This window comes from Ostrinia furnacalis, unplaced genomic scaffold (genome assembly GCF_004193835.3).
Source record: "Ostrinia furnacalis isolate ACB-3 unplaced genomic scaffold, ASM419383v2 OfSCF5087, whole genome shotgun sequence".
NCBI classification, from domain to species: domain Eukaryota; kingdom Metazoa; phylum Arthropoda; class Insecta; order Lepidoptera; family Crambidae; genus Ostrinia; species Ostrinia furnacalis.
This window is the reverse complement of record NW_021135326.1, coordinates 7,817-23,662: the sequence shown is the minus strand read 5'-3', so window position 1 is coordinate 23,662 and position 15,846 is coordinate 7,817. Positions and strand designations below refer to the sequence as shown.

The following is a 15,846-nucleotide window of genomic DNA, read 5'->3' as shown; positions in this document are numbered from 1 at the left end:
CATCTTTTGGACTTTGCGTCTCGGTAAGCCGAACGGTAGATTTACTTTAAGGATATTCCAGGGAAACCTATAATTAGCCATACTTATTGTTAAGTTACTTTAAGATTTATTCATTGTAACGCCGTTGGTTCCTAAATAAAATAAAAATAAAAAATAAAATAAAAATAAAAATGTAATTAATAAACTCAACTTTGTTATTTTTTTAATTTTTGCTTCTAATATTTGCACGTATAAAATTTTGAACAAATTTTTATTATTTTGGCAAAGACTGAGGAAACCTATTAGATAGAAAGACATAATTAAGCCTTTCACCAGTATCGCAAAAACAACTGGAATTAAGGATAAATTAGGCCACTCATTATTTCTTTGGCTAATATGTTAAAAAAGGGGACAAATAAAGTTTGTTTTATCGCAAAAAACGATAAAGTATTTCTGTAACAGACCAAAATGAACAAGATGAAGGTGCAGACATCATACAAGTACGAGTAGACGAGTGCCTTTAAGTAAATGGAAGGATCTTCAAAGATAACCCTGAATAAAAGGGTTATTATAATAATGCTCATATAAATCATCTATGAACGGTATGAAATTATGATGTAAGTAGATCATCTATCCTGAATAACTCGAATAAATTTCACCTAAGCAGCTTTTAAANCATGTTAACATGGTCATATAAATGGTATGGTGAAGTCAGAAATTTGATATCATCATTTTAATTTTTTTAATTTTCATACAAAATTAATTTTATAAAATCCGATTTGTATGAAAATTAAAATAATTAAAATGCAGATATCAATTTTCTGACTTCACCATACCATTTATATGACCATGTTAACATGGGCTAGTGTCGGCTCATATACCCATTTACCTAACACCCTGTATACTAATATTATAAATGCTATAGTAACTCTGTCTGTCTGTCTTGCTTTCACGCCTAAACCACTGAACCGATTTTGATGAAATTTGGCATAGAGATAGTTTGAGTCCCGGGAAAGGACATAGGATAGTTTTTATACCGGTTTTTGAAACAGGGACGCGCGCGATAGTTTTTCTGTGACAAACAAAATTCCACGCGGGCGAAGCCGCGGGCGGAAAGCTGGTATTAAATAAAGAGCATAGATTTGCTTGTTTGTTTCTATTGAATAGGCTAAAGCCATCCTAGACTGCATCTCACTTAACATCAGGTGCGATTGTGGTCAAATGCCTGCCTTTTTCTGCATAAAAAAATACTGGACCGATTTGAAAAATTATTTCACTTTCAGAATCCTACGTTATTTCTGATGAACATAGGGTACAAAGCTCGCCGGGTTAGCTAGTAAATATGTAATACACAAGTGATGTTACACTAATTGCGTCCTTTGAGACTCGAATTTAGAACTAACTCTATGGCTGAGTTGCACCACCTAACTTTGACTGTAAATTTAACGATAACCGGTGTTTTTGTATGGATTTTGACAGATTTTTGACGTTTGTCAAAGTTAAAGTAAGATGGTGCAACCCAGCCTATGACTACAGACTCTCAGACAGACCTATTTTATTCACTTTATCTCATTTACTGTGTAAATTGGATATGGCCCTCCCAAATGAAATTCAAAATGAATGAAAGGGAAGGCTTTCCTCATTAACGTATGCGAGGTCAAAATAAATTCCTTTATCAGCCAAAATTATAATTCTCAGTAGGAGTGAGGCGCTGGCAAAGCAAACATAATTATCCTGAATGAGTTAGGCCAACAAACAGCGTTTGATAAATATTTAATGGCGATCTTGATCACATAAGCCGGCCAATTAGAACAATTGGTTTGGCGCATTTTATGAACGAAAGGTTATAAAACAGCTATGTTCAAGAAACCAAAATGACTAAAAGTATTTTTAAAAGATATGTAAACCCAACTGGAATAGTAAACCGCCTCAGTAAATTCAACCTTCTTAACTTTCGCATTTATAATATTATATTATAATAATATTTATAAATGCGAAAGTAACTCTGTCTGTCTGTCTGTCTGTCTGTCTCTCTTTCACGCCTAAACCACTGAACCGATTTTGATGAAATTTGGCATAGATATAGTTTGAGTCCCGGGAAAGGATATAGGATAGTTTTTATCCCGGTTTTTGAAACAGGGACGCCGCGGTAACGTTTTTCTGTGACAGACAAAATTCCACGCGGGCGAAGCGGCGGGTGGAAAGCTAGTACTTGAAATAAAAAAGTTACACTAATTAATGTTAGCGTAATAGCCTGCCTCTAGGCCGTACGATTGCTCTTCAATGTAATAAATAACAAATTATACCTTTTAAGAAGTACAAAATGTAAGTCTATTCTTCCTTCCCATATTCCGAATTAATGACTATTTAACATAAAAAAATAATTATTGATCTAAGACTATATTATTATTTTCCCGAGATAATCATGATCTTTATTTATCAAAGAGTAAATTTATTACCTAAGTATCAAAGAAAATAATATGTTTTCTTTTCCAAGCAGCATTTTGCCTAGTTTACAAGGAAGTCTATCCAAATAAATTGAACCCTAAAAAGGCGTTACTAAAACAATTCGAGTCCCAGCACGAACGTCCCGTATCTCGGAAAGGTAATCTCAAACCACCTTACTAAGCAGTGTGCTTACCATGAGTTTACGTTAGGTGTGTGTGTAGTGAGTGTCAAAGAAATGTATGAAGATTTTAGTTCTTGAGAGTAGCCGCTAGAGGCGCTGTACAATCTGTTGGACATTTACGCGCGGTTTTCGCGCGGGCGAAAACCGCCGAGCGGGACCTGATTAAAACCGCGCCCGCTGCGGGCGAAAACCGCTTCGTGAGTTGTGCATTAGTTTTTACATAAGTATCTGCATTCTACAGAAGCTGTGGGCCTGCAACCGCCGCCGGCGCGGGTGAAAATCGCGCCATGAGTTCTTAGCCTTAGGCTGAGTTACACCATTTTACTTTAATCGTAACTATGTATAACAATAACCGGTGTTTTTGTATGCAATTTGACAGATTTCTGACGTTTGTTAAAGTTAAAGTAAGATAGCTCGCTAGTTATCCTACTAAATTAACGTAAACTCATGGTAAGCACACTGATCCGGCCAAGCCGCTATCATCTCTTGATTTGGACCCCTACCATGAAACTCATGGAGGTTGAATACGAATGGCGACCCTAGCGCATAAATTCCAGAGTAGGACCCGCTAATTTGTCAAAAAAAGCCTTTTTCAGAACAAAGTATGACGTGTTAAGGAGGGCTTATGTAGGGATGTAGTATGTTTATATTGATATTTTAGTAAAATATCGAAAAAATAATAGAATCAAGTCAAGTAAGCGTTTTACCCGACTGCGCCAGAGGAGGGATATTAATGCTTTATTCGGGTCGAAAAAGAATTAAAAATCACAAGTTCGAATTTTCTGAGTCAAAGTCTTGAGTATGTATGGTTTTTTAACGAATATATTATGCACATGAAATAAGAACTAAATATAAAACATAATCCTATACAGTCTGATTAACGTATCATTTTTATAGGATTTCGTGGGCATGAGTAACAATTTATAAATAGTAAAGAGTTTTAACCACGTGGTTATGTTTTACCCTATAACTACTATTTACGTGTTATGCAGTATTTCTTCGATATCGACACCATAGATTCCCCGATACATCGTACATCCCTAGTCGTATCGTTGTGATTTGGGTACAGACCCACGACATATAGCGGGTAATGCGGAATTAATCGAGTTTGTCGCAAATGTTTGCGGTGGGCATTGGAGACAATTCGTGTTGGGGAAGGATGTTTTGTTGTATGAGTTATAAAGCAGACACAACCACCTTAATCAATTGATAGCTTAGAACGGTAAGCCACATAATTATATGCTTTACTAGCTTTCCGCCCGCGGCTTCGCCCGCGTGGAATTTTGTCTGTCACAGAAAAACTTTATCGCGCGCGTCCCTGTTTCAAAAACCGGGATAAAAACTATCCTATGTTCTTTCCCGGGACTCAAACTATCTCTATGCCAAATTTCATCAAAATCGGTTGCGAGGTTTAAGCGGGAAAGCGTAACAGACAGACAGACAGACAGAGTTACTTTCGCATTTATAATATTAGTTGGGATTCTAAGTAGACTGAACAGAGCGGCGCTTCTCATTTTTCGAAGCAAGTGACTAGTTCACTTCGCGCTTGCTGGTTGGGACAGTACTGTAGTTCAATCCAAAACTGTGACCTTTGGAGACCGTATAATAGCTCACAGAGGACCTTGACACCATAATTGATATGCCTAATAATATCAAGCTTTACGAAACAATCAATCAGATATGAAGAACTTCTTCCACCTATTTTGCAAGACTATCTGTTCAACGTAACTAAAATATTCATTATCATCTATGACACATGTACTCGAAATAAGCTAAGGTTGATTAGTACCATGTTCATACTCACTTGTATCAGGAGCCAGGTCGTTGTCCACCTCGTGTCCAGTGATGTTGGCCAAATACGCGCTCTTGTTCTCCCCTCCCATCGGCCTGCCCACCTCCACCAGCTCGACATAGTCCACCTTCCTCAACACATCACTGCTGTTCCTCTCATCCTTCACATGAGCGGTCCGGTTCACGTCACTCTCGTTAATCTTCGCAGCGATTAAGAACTCGAAACGAGGCAGATCCTCAACAAACTCCGACTCTGGCCTGAACATCAGATCGGTAATTGAATCTTCGCGATTAGTCTCGGAATTTATCATCTCGTGCAGACTCGGGTTTGATATGTTTCGACGCTTCTCTACTGCTGCGGAATCTTTTTCTACGGCTGCTTTGTATTTCATTTCTGACATGGTTTCATCTCTATCTTGCTCCCCGTTGACAAGGGTTTCCATGTTATCAGCTGCTTCCTTATTAGCTGCGTGCTCAGCTTCTGCGTTCTCATCATCTGTTGCTACTACTAATGTGTCTGAATCTGGATCTACAGGGATGTTAAAGGTGTTATTGTTGTTGGAGAATTTTATGATGATGTCTGTGTTGTTTCCATCAGGGTAGGGCCGCGCCTGCACTATGTCTGCGGCCAGGAGTGAGTTCAGTAGGAAGAACATCAGCTTCAACTTCACGTTAGTCATTGTTCCTTTGTCTAAGCCTTCATGTTAGGTTCAGTTCATTGTGAGTGAGTCGCGACATTCCATTGAGCTCCGCCGCCCGCCCTGAGAACAAAAGTAGCTTTTAATTAATCAAGTTTTAATCGCGCTTTTGAAATAAAGTCAAGATACTCAACAATAGAGATGATAGCACCAGTTACAATGAAATTAAAAAGTTGGATTGGAAGAAAATATTTAATTTCACTCGTATGTAATTAATAAAGTCAACTTTGTTTCTTTGATATATTTGACTCTTACATGCATATTGCTCGCCTAAACTGCTGAACAAATTTTGATGATTCTGGCATAAACTTTGATGAGGCCTAGTAAAGGGACACAATTAAGGCTTTCGCTTCTACTCATTATTTTTTTAGCTATTATGCAATTAGTACTTTAAAAACGTGACAAATAAAGTGTGTTTTATCACAAGAAACGATAAAGTATTTCTGTAACAGACCAAAATGAATAAGATGAAGGTGCAGGCATCATACAAGTACGAGTAGACGAGTACCTTTAAGTAAATGGAGGGATCTTCAAAGATAACCCTGAATAAAAGGGTTATTATAATAATGCTCATATAAATCATCTATGAACGGTATGAAATTATTATATAAGTAGATCATCTATCCTGAATAACTCCAATAAATTCACCTAAGGAGCTTTCACANCTTTTAAAGCGTCGTTACTTTGTTTTGCAAATGGCCGCCATCTACTGAAGGCTAATCTCACATTTACCAGTTTAACCTTCAACTACTTGGGGATTCCCATTTAGATAACTGAAGCATTTAATTTAGTTTAGGCGAAAGGGGCAAAGGGGTTAGGTAGTGCTTTTTAGGCAGGAAATAATTACTGGGACATATTCATCTTTTTTGCGCGCTCTGAGTTTAATTTGGTTGGAAACTAGTTTCTTATTGTTATTACCTATGTACTTAATTTATAAAGGTTAAGTTATATCTAAACACTTTTTTTCCTTTGTTTACGGGGAAATTCTTATTTGACAACAGTGACAAAGTATTTATTAAATAAATACGTTAAAATTCATTTTTATTAACAGTACAAAAGGCTGATTTATTTTTAGTTTTATTACTAGCCAATTGCGAAAGAACAAAAAATAAAATCATCTCTTATGACAAAAGAACAACTAACTGCACAGTAGCAAAACAACAAACACAAATACAACTACTAAGAGGTGATCCGTCTGCTCGTTTGCCTCCTGTCACATAAAAAAAATTGTTTAGTGGGATTCCAACAGCCACATCTGACAGTAGATTGCAAACCAGTCAACCAACCAGGGAAAAAAGAAAAGGATTTGTTGCTGAAATGTTAGAGCCGTTGAATTCGTAACAATGATTCAACATGATTTGTCGCCTGCTAATTATATTACCAACCACGATAAAAAACTCATAAAAAACTAAAATATTTAAAAGAATTCTGATCTGAAGTGGTAAAGGATGTATTCGACGCTTTATCACTCAGGTAGAGTAATGGTTCAATCAACATACTTTTGTCGCCTACTGAGTATATTACCAACCGATATAAAAAAGAAGCTTTAAATATCTAAAAGAGTTGCTAGAATTCTGGCATGTTGCTGAAATGGTAGAGCTGCTGTATTCGGCGCTTTATCACTCAATCTTTACAACGGCCAAACAACCAGGGCAAAAAAATAAGGCCTTAAATATTTAAAAGTGTTGCCAGAATTCTGACATTTTGCTAAAATGGTAGAGGATGTATTCTACGTTTTATCACTCTACACAAAGACAACATGATTTGTCGCTGCTCAGTATTTATGGGCTCCCCGAAGAGGTTGTAAGGCCGGGTGCATATAATGGCGGCATATTTCACCAGGAATCTGGAAACCAGGCAATAAAGATGTGTGGCTTTTATCGCTTAAAACAAATTGGCACTGAGTGCAGAACAATGTGTAACCTCCGCCTTAATTAACTTCGTTTAAATGGTTTTATACGGACGATGGTGTATCTAGCTAACTGATCTTCTTACTCGACTTGGCCAGAAGAAGGGTTATGTTTTTTTACTTACGGGACTATTCCCACCTCTCGTTCCCACCACTGCAACTCCTGTGTAGCCAGGATCTACAGCTTGACCGCCATAAACACCCAACCAATGAAGGTCAAGTTTGTCCCGGGGGAATGTTAACGCAACGAAATTAATCAGAAGAACATAGAAGGAGTTCGAAATTAAGGTTCGACTTCCTCCATTGCAAAGCGGATGACAGGTGACAAACAAAGGTAATAAAACCTTTAGGAAAAGATTATGCACCACGGACAATAAATATCAATCTTATGAGCAAATATAGCAACTACCTGCCAATAATATTTTTCACAAAATCGCTTAAAGCACGGAATTTTTTCCTAAAAATTTTGCTACAAAAATGGATTGACTAATGCTGTAAACATTATAATACTACGTGTACGTGTCGACATCTCGTAGAACTAATAAGCCCCAACCTTTTTTGTCAGAAACAATGTTACTTTCATTTATAATTATACTTTCACACATCGTATCATCAAGATATTAACGAAAAGATCTGCAATTCGGCAATATAATTGAAGATATTTTTTATTACATTTTCTACCACCGAAATCTTTTCACTGTACAAAATATTCAAATTAAACATTCATCAGTCATCTCAAGAAGGCAAAGTACCCTGAAAGTCAGCAAAACGTACACAATTAACATTTTCAATAACAGCTTAACCCCAAACCGCTACGCAATCACTTCTCAAAGAACACATCTTAACCCGTTCGCCGCGATGTCAGATATTGATACGCCCTAACGACCCGTAAGCGATTCTTAACGTCCGATCGCTTATATCGCTCGAATGCGGGACAGAGATGGAAGATTAGACACATCTCCACGTTGGAGAGGCGCGGAGTGATGCCAACGGGTTATCAAGCCTTAATATCACTTTTTGACAAACGACTGAAGATTTGAAAGGTAGGCATGGTCGATATGTGTGGTAATTTAGTTGAAAACTTCGTGTTTGAGGCTGAGTTGCACCACTTTAATCGTAACTAGAATCATAACTGGTGTTTTTGTACGGAGTTTGACAGACTTTTGACGTTTGTTTTAGTTAAAGTAAGATGGTGTAACCCAACTCTAAAGTTGTATAGACAAAACGTGAGTCGACCGTCAAACGACTGTCGCTTGGGCTTCAGAATCTCAAATCAAAATCATAATATTTATTTTGCGAACATCTCGAAATTGTTACACCTAATAGAGGACTTAGCGGTTTAAGAACTTTATTTCTCATAGACTTGTCTTCATAAAATCTACAAAAAATCAATACGACTAGACACCCACGTGCACGTGCACAGTCGTGGACAATTTAAGGACGTCACACATTTATCAATCTGAAAATGGATCGTAACCGTATCAACTCGAGGCGGTCGTATTCTTTGTATGAAACTCCATACTGCAACGCGTACTTATCCGCACTAAGTATAACGTAAACGCCTCGCCTCGCGATTGACAGCGTGCGAAAGGCAATGCCAGCTCGCGAAAGGCGATACGGTGTTGATCGCTTTCCGAATTGATAAGTCTGCTATGAGCTTTATACTCGACATTGGCAAAAATAATATTGATAAAAGATTTACCTGAGGGCACGTCAGCCGTCAGCACCAATTGAGCCACGTAGACGCCTCTGGCTAATAAAGTTTGACATCGCCTCCGTTGTTAAAACCTTACACGATAAAAAAGGAAAAGCAGCTGTTTCTAAAAGATTACATTTTAGGCAAAGACAATATTCCCCTCTGCGACTTGAGAAAATACTTGAATGAAACCAAAAGATTGTTCGATATTTTAAGGATCTAGCTCTAAAATAAAGCGCTCATCCACTCACATTTTGAAAAGAATATCGAAGACAGCACAAAATCTGAAGACCAACTACTCGTAAAGAGAATCGAAAAACATTTTCAGTTTCCACTTTAACAGCGGACTTTACGGAGAACATCGCGTAAAGTTAATTTTGTCGGGAGAGATCCGGCAATAACCGGGAAATGTGAGCTTTATCCAAAGTTTTTTTAATTTCAATGGTTTTCTTAAGCAACGTAAAATTTTGTGATCAAGTGGGTATTTTCTTATTGTTTGTATTTTCTATAAAGAACATAAGCATTGTCGTAGTTTTATAATATTTTTATTCAACAAACTGCGAGCACGTTTATAAAGTACGATAAAACTAAAATCATAAAAATGTCAAAGACAAAAAAAGCAGTTTAAATGCATCTTCATGAAACTTCACAAATGTTAGGCAGCAATAGAATAGGATCAAAATAGTGCATAATAATATTCTAAACTATGTCCGGTATTCACAAATGAACGAGTACGAAGTCGCTGGCGACCGCTATCAACGCACAGCCCAAATCACTGGACGGATCGGGCTGAAATTTGGCATGCAGGTAGATGTTATGACGTAGGCAGCCGCTAAGAAAGGATTTTTCGAAACTCCACCCCTAAGGGGGTAAAACGGGATCCACGCGTACGAAGTCGCGGGCGGCCGCTAGTAAATGAATAAACGAGTGCCTCTAGTTACTCTAACGTCGATTATTAACTCGAATTATTTCAGCTTTTCATTTACACGGTAGAAAATTACCATCCATAGCATCTCACGCTACGCTTCCCTATGCCTTTAACTTTAATAAATAAACAATGTTCTCTCTAAAGAACAAATTGAACTTTGATCATCAGTGTTACGGTGCCTCTAAAGTGTTCCCCCACCAATTTGCACTCCAGGGAAATCTATCCTCTCCTCGTGTTTTGAAGGATGCGCCAATTGCCGCCATTGTGTACTAAATATAGAACGGCGAGTCAGGACAAGGTCAGCATTGCAGATTAATCAATTAGACGAAAGGGAAGGTCTGATATGCACGATGTAGTCGCTTTGAGTGTGTCGGGTTATGTACGAATATGATTTCTGATTTGATGAGGTTATCTGACAAAAACTTTACGCCAAAGCAAAGGTACAAAACAAGGGAAATCTGAATTCAACGATTGTGTCAGTTAATCCACATTATTTTGAGTTGGCCTGCCACTGATTGTGATGTGCACTTCCAAAAAAATTCATACGTCATCCCCTTCAGTTCTTACCGCTACTTACAGTAAGCAACCTAATAGGTAGTACAGTGAGTAGAGTCATTAAACTCTCCAAGTGTTCAGATAACAAACTGCATAGTTATAAATATTTTTTTTTGTTTCAAGTTATTTATAATTTAGTGCTAACTGTGACCTGTAACAATGGTGTTTCCAATTTAAATAGGTATGTTATTATTGTTTACTATGACTTTACTACGACTTGGGCTGGATTTTAATTTGTATGAAGAATCGGCCGATACCAAATCTATTTTTTTTTATGCAAGGTAAGGCAGGTATTTGACCGCAATCGCACCTGGTGTGTGAATTTTCATATTTTTCATAAATCTCCATACTAATTAAGAGCCCGACTAAACTATCGGCCAACTAAAAGTCGGTGGTCTGCGCCTAGGTTTAATATTCAGCCGAACCACATACGATTACATTTCATTTTTCTTTTCTCCCAAGTAGGTATTCGAAGGAAGGATGAAACTTTAACAATCATGTATTCTATAAATTCTACGTGTAAAAAACCGGCCAAGTGCGAGTCGGACTCGTGCACCGAGGGTTCCGTACCATTGACATTGAAAAACTACTTACTAGATCTCGTTCAAAACAATTTTCGTTGGTAGTTATGTTTTTTTAGATTTTTCATTTTCTTATTTTAGAAGTTAGAGGGGGGGACCAACTTTTTTCCACTTTGGAAGCGTCTGTCACGCAAACTATTCGGTTTAGAAAAAAAATGTTTTAGAAACCTCGATATCATTTTTGAAGACCTATCTATAGATACCCCTACGTATGTGTTTGATAAAAAAAAATCTAAGTATGGGGAGCCCCCAATATTTATTTTTTTATTTTTGCATCAAAATCTACCAAGTTTCAATAGTATAGCTCTTATAGTTTCGGAAAAAAAATGGCTGTGACATACGAACGGACACACGGACAGACAGACAGACATGACGAATCTATAAGGGTTCCGTTTTTTGCCATTTGGCTACGGAACCCTAAAAACTACATACATAGTTTCCCCAAGGCTTAACGGTAATTCCATATTCCGGCGGTTAGCTCTACATCGGCGAGCGACCCCGGGGGCTCCGGAACAAAACACGTAAGTGCAGAACGTTTGTTTTGCGTTCGGCTGGGGGGCAAAATAAACAAGTAGAGTTTATCAAATAAAACAAAAAAGCAAGAATTGAATCACTTTGTTCGCGTGATCGCTTTGCTAATGGAAATCCAATCCAACGGTAAACGGGACTATTCCCACCTCTCGTTCCCACCACTGCAACTCCTGTGTAGCCAGGATCTACGGCTTGACAGCCATAAAAACCCAACCAATGAAGGGAAAGTTAAACTGTCATTGGACCCGCAACGAAATTAATCAGAAGAACATAGGAGGAGAACAATCCAACGGTAGTGGAAATATTTTTTTTATGTATTTATGTAGTGCTCAATTTATATTAAACAGAAATTAATTTCTGCGTTAAGTAATACGTATTGGAGAGTTTTTTTTATTTTGTAAATCGAAATAAAACTTTATGAACTAAATCTGCCGCCCCTCAAAATTTGCTGCCCTAGGCTTTAGCCTACTTCACGTCAATCCGCCACTGTCAAGCTCCGATCATAACTAAGTAAATATTCAATGTTACAGATGACAGCATATCAAGCAACTTATGTGCTGTGAACTGCAATAATATCACTTAAGTGCTGTGTTTGAGTATAATACTACCACAATTTTGTCATCTAACTTAATAATTGAAGGGGTGAGTGGACAAAGGTCTTACTAACAAAATGAGTTATGAGTGTTTGAAAATGTAAATCTGCTCTTACCACATTTGAATCCTGAAATGTATGAATGCTTGTCAGATAACACATTTGTTAAGGTTGGCACGTAACAAAATTGCCTGTTTTGAGCTCATTAGTCGATTTTATCATCACTTAAAACCTTTGTTCATGCAAAAAAGTCGATTCTTCAGTTTTGTCAGATAACACCTTTGTCCACTCACCCCTTCAATTGCTTATAGATTTTGAACTGAATTTTACTAGAATTGTTCGACTATTTCCATTGTTAAAGTTGAACCCTGTATTATACCAAAATGTTAGATAAATTCGAGCACTTTTTGCCCGGTCATCGCCCCGAGCGCGCGAAAACCGGTTATGTAGTTATCCCCTCTGAATAAAACATACGCTCTGTACCAAAGGTATTTAATTTAATATGCCATTTTTGCTTGTATAGTTCTATTTTCAAAATATTGTGATGCAATATTTTAGTTTTTTTTTCTACTTAGCGGAGACAAACAGATTATTATGGCTACCTCCGCAAGGAGAGTAAATTATCTTGCGAAAACTTCAATGATCTCAATAAAAATAAACATAATAATATGACTCTGGATCTGGAGTCAAAAAAACTTGAGTGATGAATAAAATTGTGCCTATTGCATTTCTTAGGCTGGGTTGCATCAGCTTATTTAACTTTGAAAAACGTCAAAAATCTGTCAAACTCCATACAAAAAGCACCAGTTATCGTTATTATTATGGTTAAAGTTCGGTGGTGCAACTCAGCTTTAATGTTATGCAAGGTAATAAATCAATCAAATGAACAAGTAAAAAACCTTGTGTCTTGGTTACAGTCTGTCTAGAAATCCTATCTACGTCTTATCATCTAGATTCTAGACTAGACTCTAAAGCACTTAGACTTCTGGAATGTTCCCAAGAGGTGAGTGATAGCCACTTGATACAAGTGCCCAGTTATCTATTTGATTGCATGCAGGAGATCGCTCCTGTCTGCTCACTATAGTAAATACTGATTGTAATAAACTTACGCCTCAATTTTGCAATCACACAGTCTGTATTTGCGTAACTATGATTACATAGATTACATACATAGTTGAGTGGTATGGTACCTCATGGTGTGAACGCGATACATGAAACATCGTAGAGCAACCAATGCCTATAGATATAAATAGTAACTTAAGTTAGCTACCTATCTATTTCGAGTATATAGGGTGTTAGGTAAATGGGTATATGACCATGTTAACATGGGCTAGTGTCGGCTCATATACCCATTTACCTAACACCCTGTATAAACACACATGTATTTGATTCGTACGCAAGTATATTAAGAATTAAATGGCAGAGCAAAATAAGAATGCTAAGGCCGTAAGCTATAGTGGAACAGCTTGTTATAATTGATTTACCTTGTAGCAAAAATCAAGTGTTTAATTTTTCAAGACGCTTGTAAAAATTACTATTCCTTTTTACTATTTTTCTCGTATAGCTGTGTCCTTCTAGCTAGATATGGCAGGGAATGTGTATTGGTATTGAGATAAGAGTTTCCATTCGAATTGACGTGAATTACATTACGCAGCGCTGGAGAAATTTATTGCAGTCTATGTACTAGTAAATACATTGTACAATGCTTTAATTCAAATAAACTTTTCAAACATTTCGCAAGAAATTTTATTAATATTTAGTAAATTTTTGAAACAATGCTTAGAATGGCGACCATAGATTGGAAGATAGATTGGAAAACTCCTTCCTCGGCAGACTCGGTGGACCGACGATCTGGTGAAGGACCTGGATGCGGGAAGCGAGTACCTTTTGTTCAGCAGTGGATGTCGTTTGGCTGAAATGAACGAACAAAAGAGCCACGTAAAATACTAATTTATGACAACGTAACATATAATTGATTATGCCAATTTATTGCGATGTCGATTGTACTACTATTAGAATCCCTTAGGGGGATACAAAGCGTACGTATTCACCGTTATAACACTATCAAGCTGCCCGAGGCGCCCCTGGGAACCGTGGGCTGGGAAACTATGTACCTATTTGTAGACGAGTATATGTATGTATAAGTAACAAACATGATGTAAGAGAGGTTTGGTAAAAACTAAAATAGTTATTTCCAAAGCTTCTAACTAATTTATTAGACAGATATTTTTGCTTTTTTGATTAATAAAATAAATATCTACGACTCCATTAGTCGATACCGAACTGGGTAGTTGTGTCGCAAAGCCCACTAAGGTGATCTACCAAAACCGTGCCATGCTCACGTTCTCTCATTATTACGTAGTGGTTCACAGAATCAGCTGCATCAACCATCATCAGGAATCATCAGCGCGCCAAAATGAACCGAGTTGAAGTGGTTGCCAATCCATGGTTGGAATCGGTCGGACGGAGGCCTCATCCATCACATAACAAACTGACCTGTACTCGTTTCTTTTGACGTAGTTTTTGGTCCTAATTTGCAACAAAAACTTGTCTGATTATATTGTTGACTATACATCGAAGAGAATAATACACAAATTAATAGCACCTACAAGATCGGGAGTGTTTTATTTACTATGAAACAATATGCCCAATCCCAAATACCTAACTATAGATAAATATGTATTATATCTCCTATTCTTTTGTCTTCGAGATGATTAACTATTACATAAGTTACAATAAAGGTAGAGCCATAAATTACTCGGTAACGAATGAAAGGGAAGATTATTCGGGGGAAAAAGTAATTTACAAGTCATTAGGCTGGCAAAACATAAGTATTTCAGTCTGAATAAAGATATTATCTTGATGAATCTTTGTATCCTAATCCCTAAGATATCTAATACCAAAATGATTGATCACTAGCAGGGATGTTATGGATATCCGTAACCATAACCGAAACTATCGGATATCCGAAATAAAAAAAATATCCGTTACCGAAACCGATTCAAAAGTTTCGGATAAAGGCAGAGTCTAAATCTTAATATTTTTTAAATATTTGTTACTTGTCTGGCATTCTCTGGCACCATCTAATATCCTCACCTGTTTTACCTTTATCATAGGTGTCGTCATAGTACATAAAGTGGCTATGTGGGTCGCGCAGAATCTTGCTATTTGAATTTTACCTTTTTAAAATTCTAATAGTAACCGAAATTATCCGAAAAACTTTCGGATAGTCAGAAATGATTTCACATCCGTAACCGTAACCGAAACCGAAACTTCATATCCATAACATCCCTGATCACTAGCTTATTTTTTTATATAATTTTGATATACATTATTTATTTTTGCCTTAGGATCTGTTTTTGCCTGTCTGAGTATATTTTTAGAGGGTTATAGATACCTATTGTTCCACAATTTTCCTCTTTACTTACGAATATCTTGGTTCCCGCCTTTGCTGGCAAAACTAATTTGGAATCCATTTTCTCAAGCAGCCTTTGCATAAATTATTCACCTAGTTTTACCAAAAGACGTAAACAACTCAATATTATAAAACAAAGTCCTGTGACGCGTCTGTTTGTCAGTCTGTCCGCGATGAACATTTTTACTGGACGGGTTTTCATGTGGTTTTTAGTTTTGTCCAATAGATAAAGTAATTCACGAGGAGAGTTTAAAAGCATATAATTTGTCAAAGAAAAAACATAGCTTAGTTTTTATCCCGGTTTTTAAACGGGGAACGCGTGCTTAAAAATTATTTCTGTGACAAACTAAACTAGAGACAACAACAACAAGTACTATCATGTCATCTCGTTCTATCGCAAAGAATCACCATTTGTTTAGAGCGAGAGCAAAAACGTAAATGGATAGTTACCAGTGTGGCCGTGTGTACAAAAGCTAGTATATAAATAAATTAAACAATTCTAACGAGAATCCTCTCCCGAGAAGCCTTCGGAAAATTATTGG

At 37.0% G+C, this 15,846-nt stretch overlaps 1 protein-coding gene across 1 annotated transcript in view; it reads right to left on the bottom strand.

The window, feature by feature from the left end:
* Positions 1-5,095, bottom strand: part of LOC114360581 (uncharacterized) — a 29,185-nt gene extending 24,090 nt beyond the window's left edge. Inside the window, exon 1 of the mRNA XM_028315319.1 lies at positions 4,413-5,095. Within this exon, the coding sequence (XP_028171120.1) occupies positions 4,413-5,079 (667 nt within the window). The 5' untranslated portion in view covers positions 5,080-5,095. The remainder of the gene's footprint in view (positions 1-4,412) is intronic.
* Positions 5,096-15,846: the final 10,751 nt, after the last annotated feature.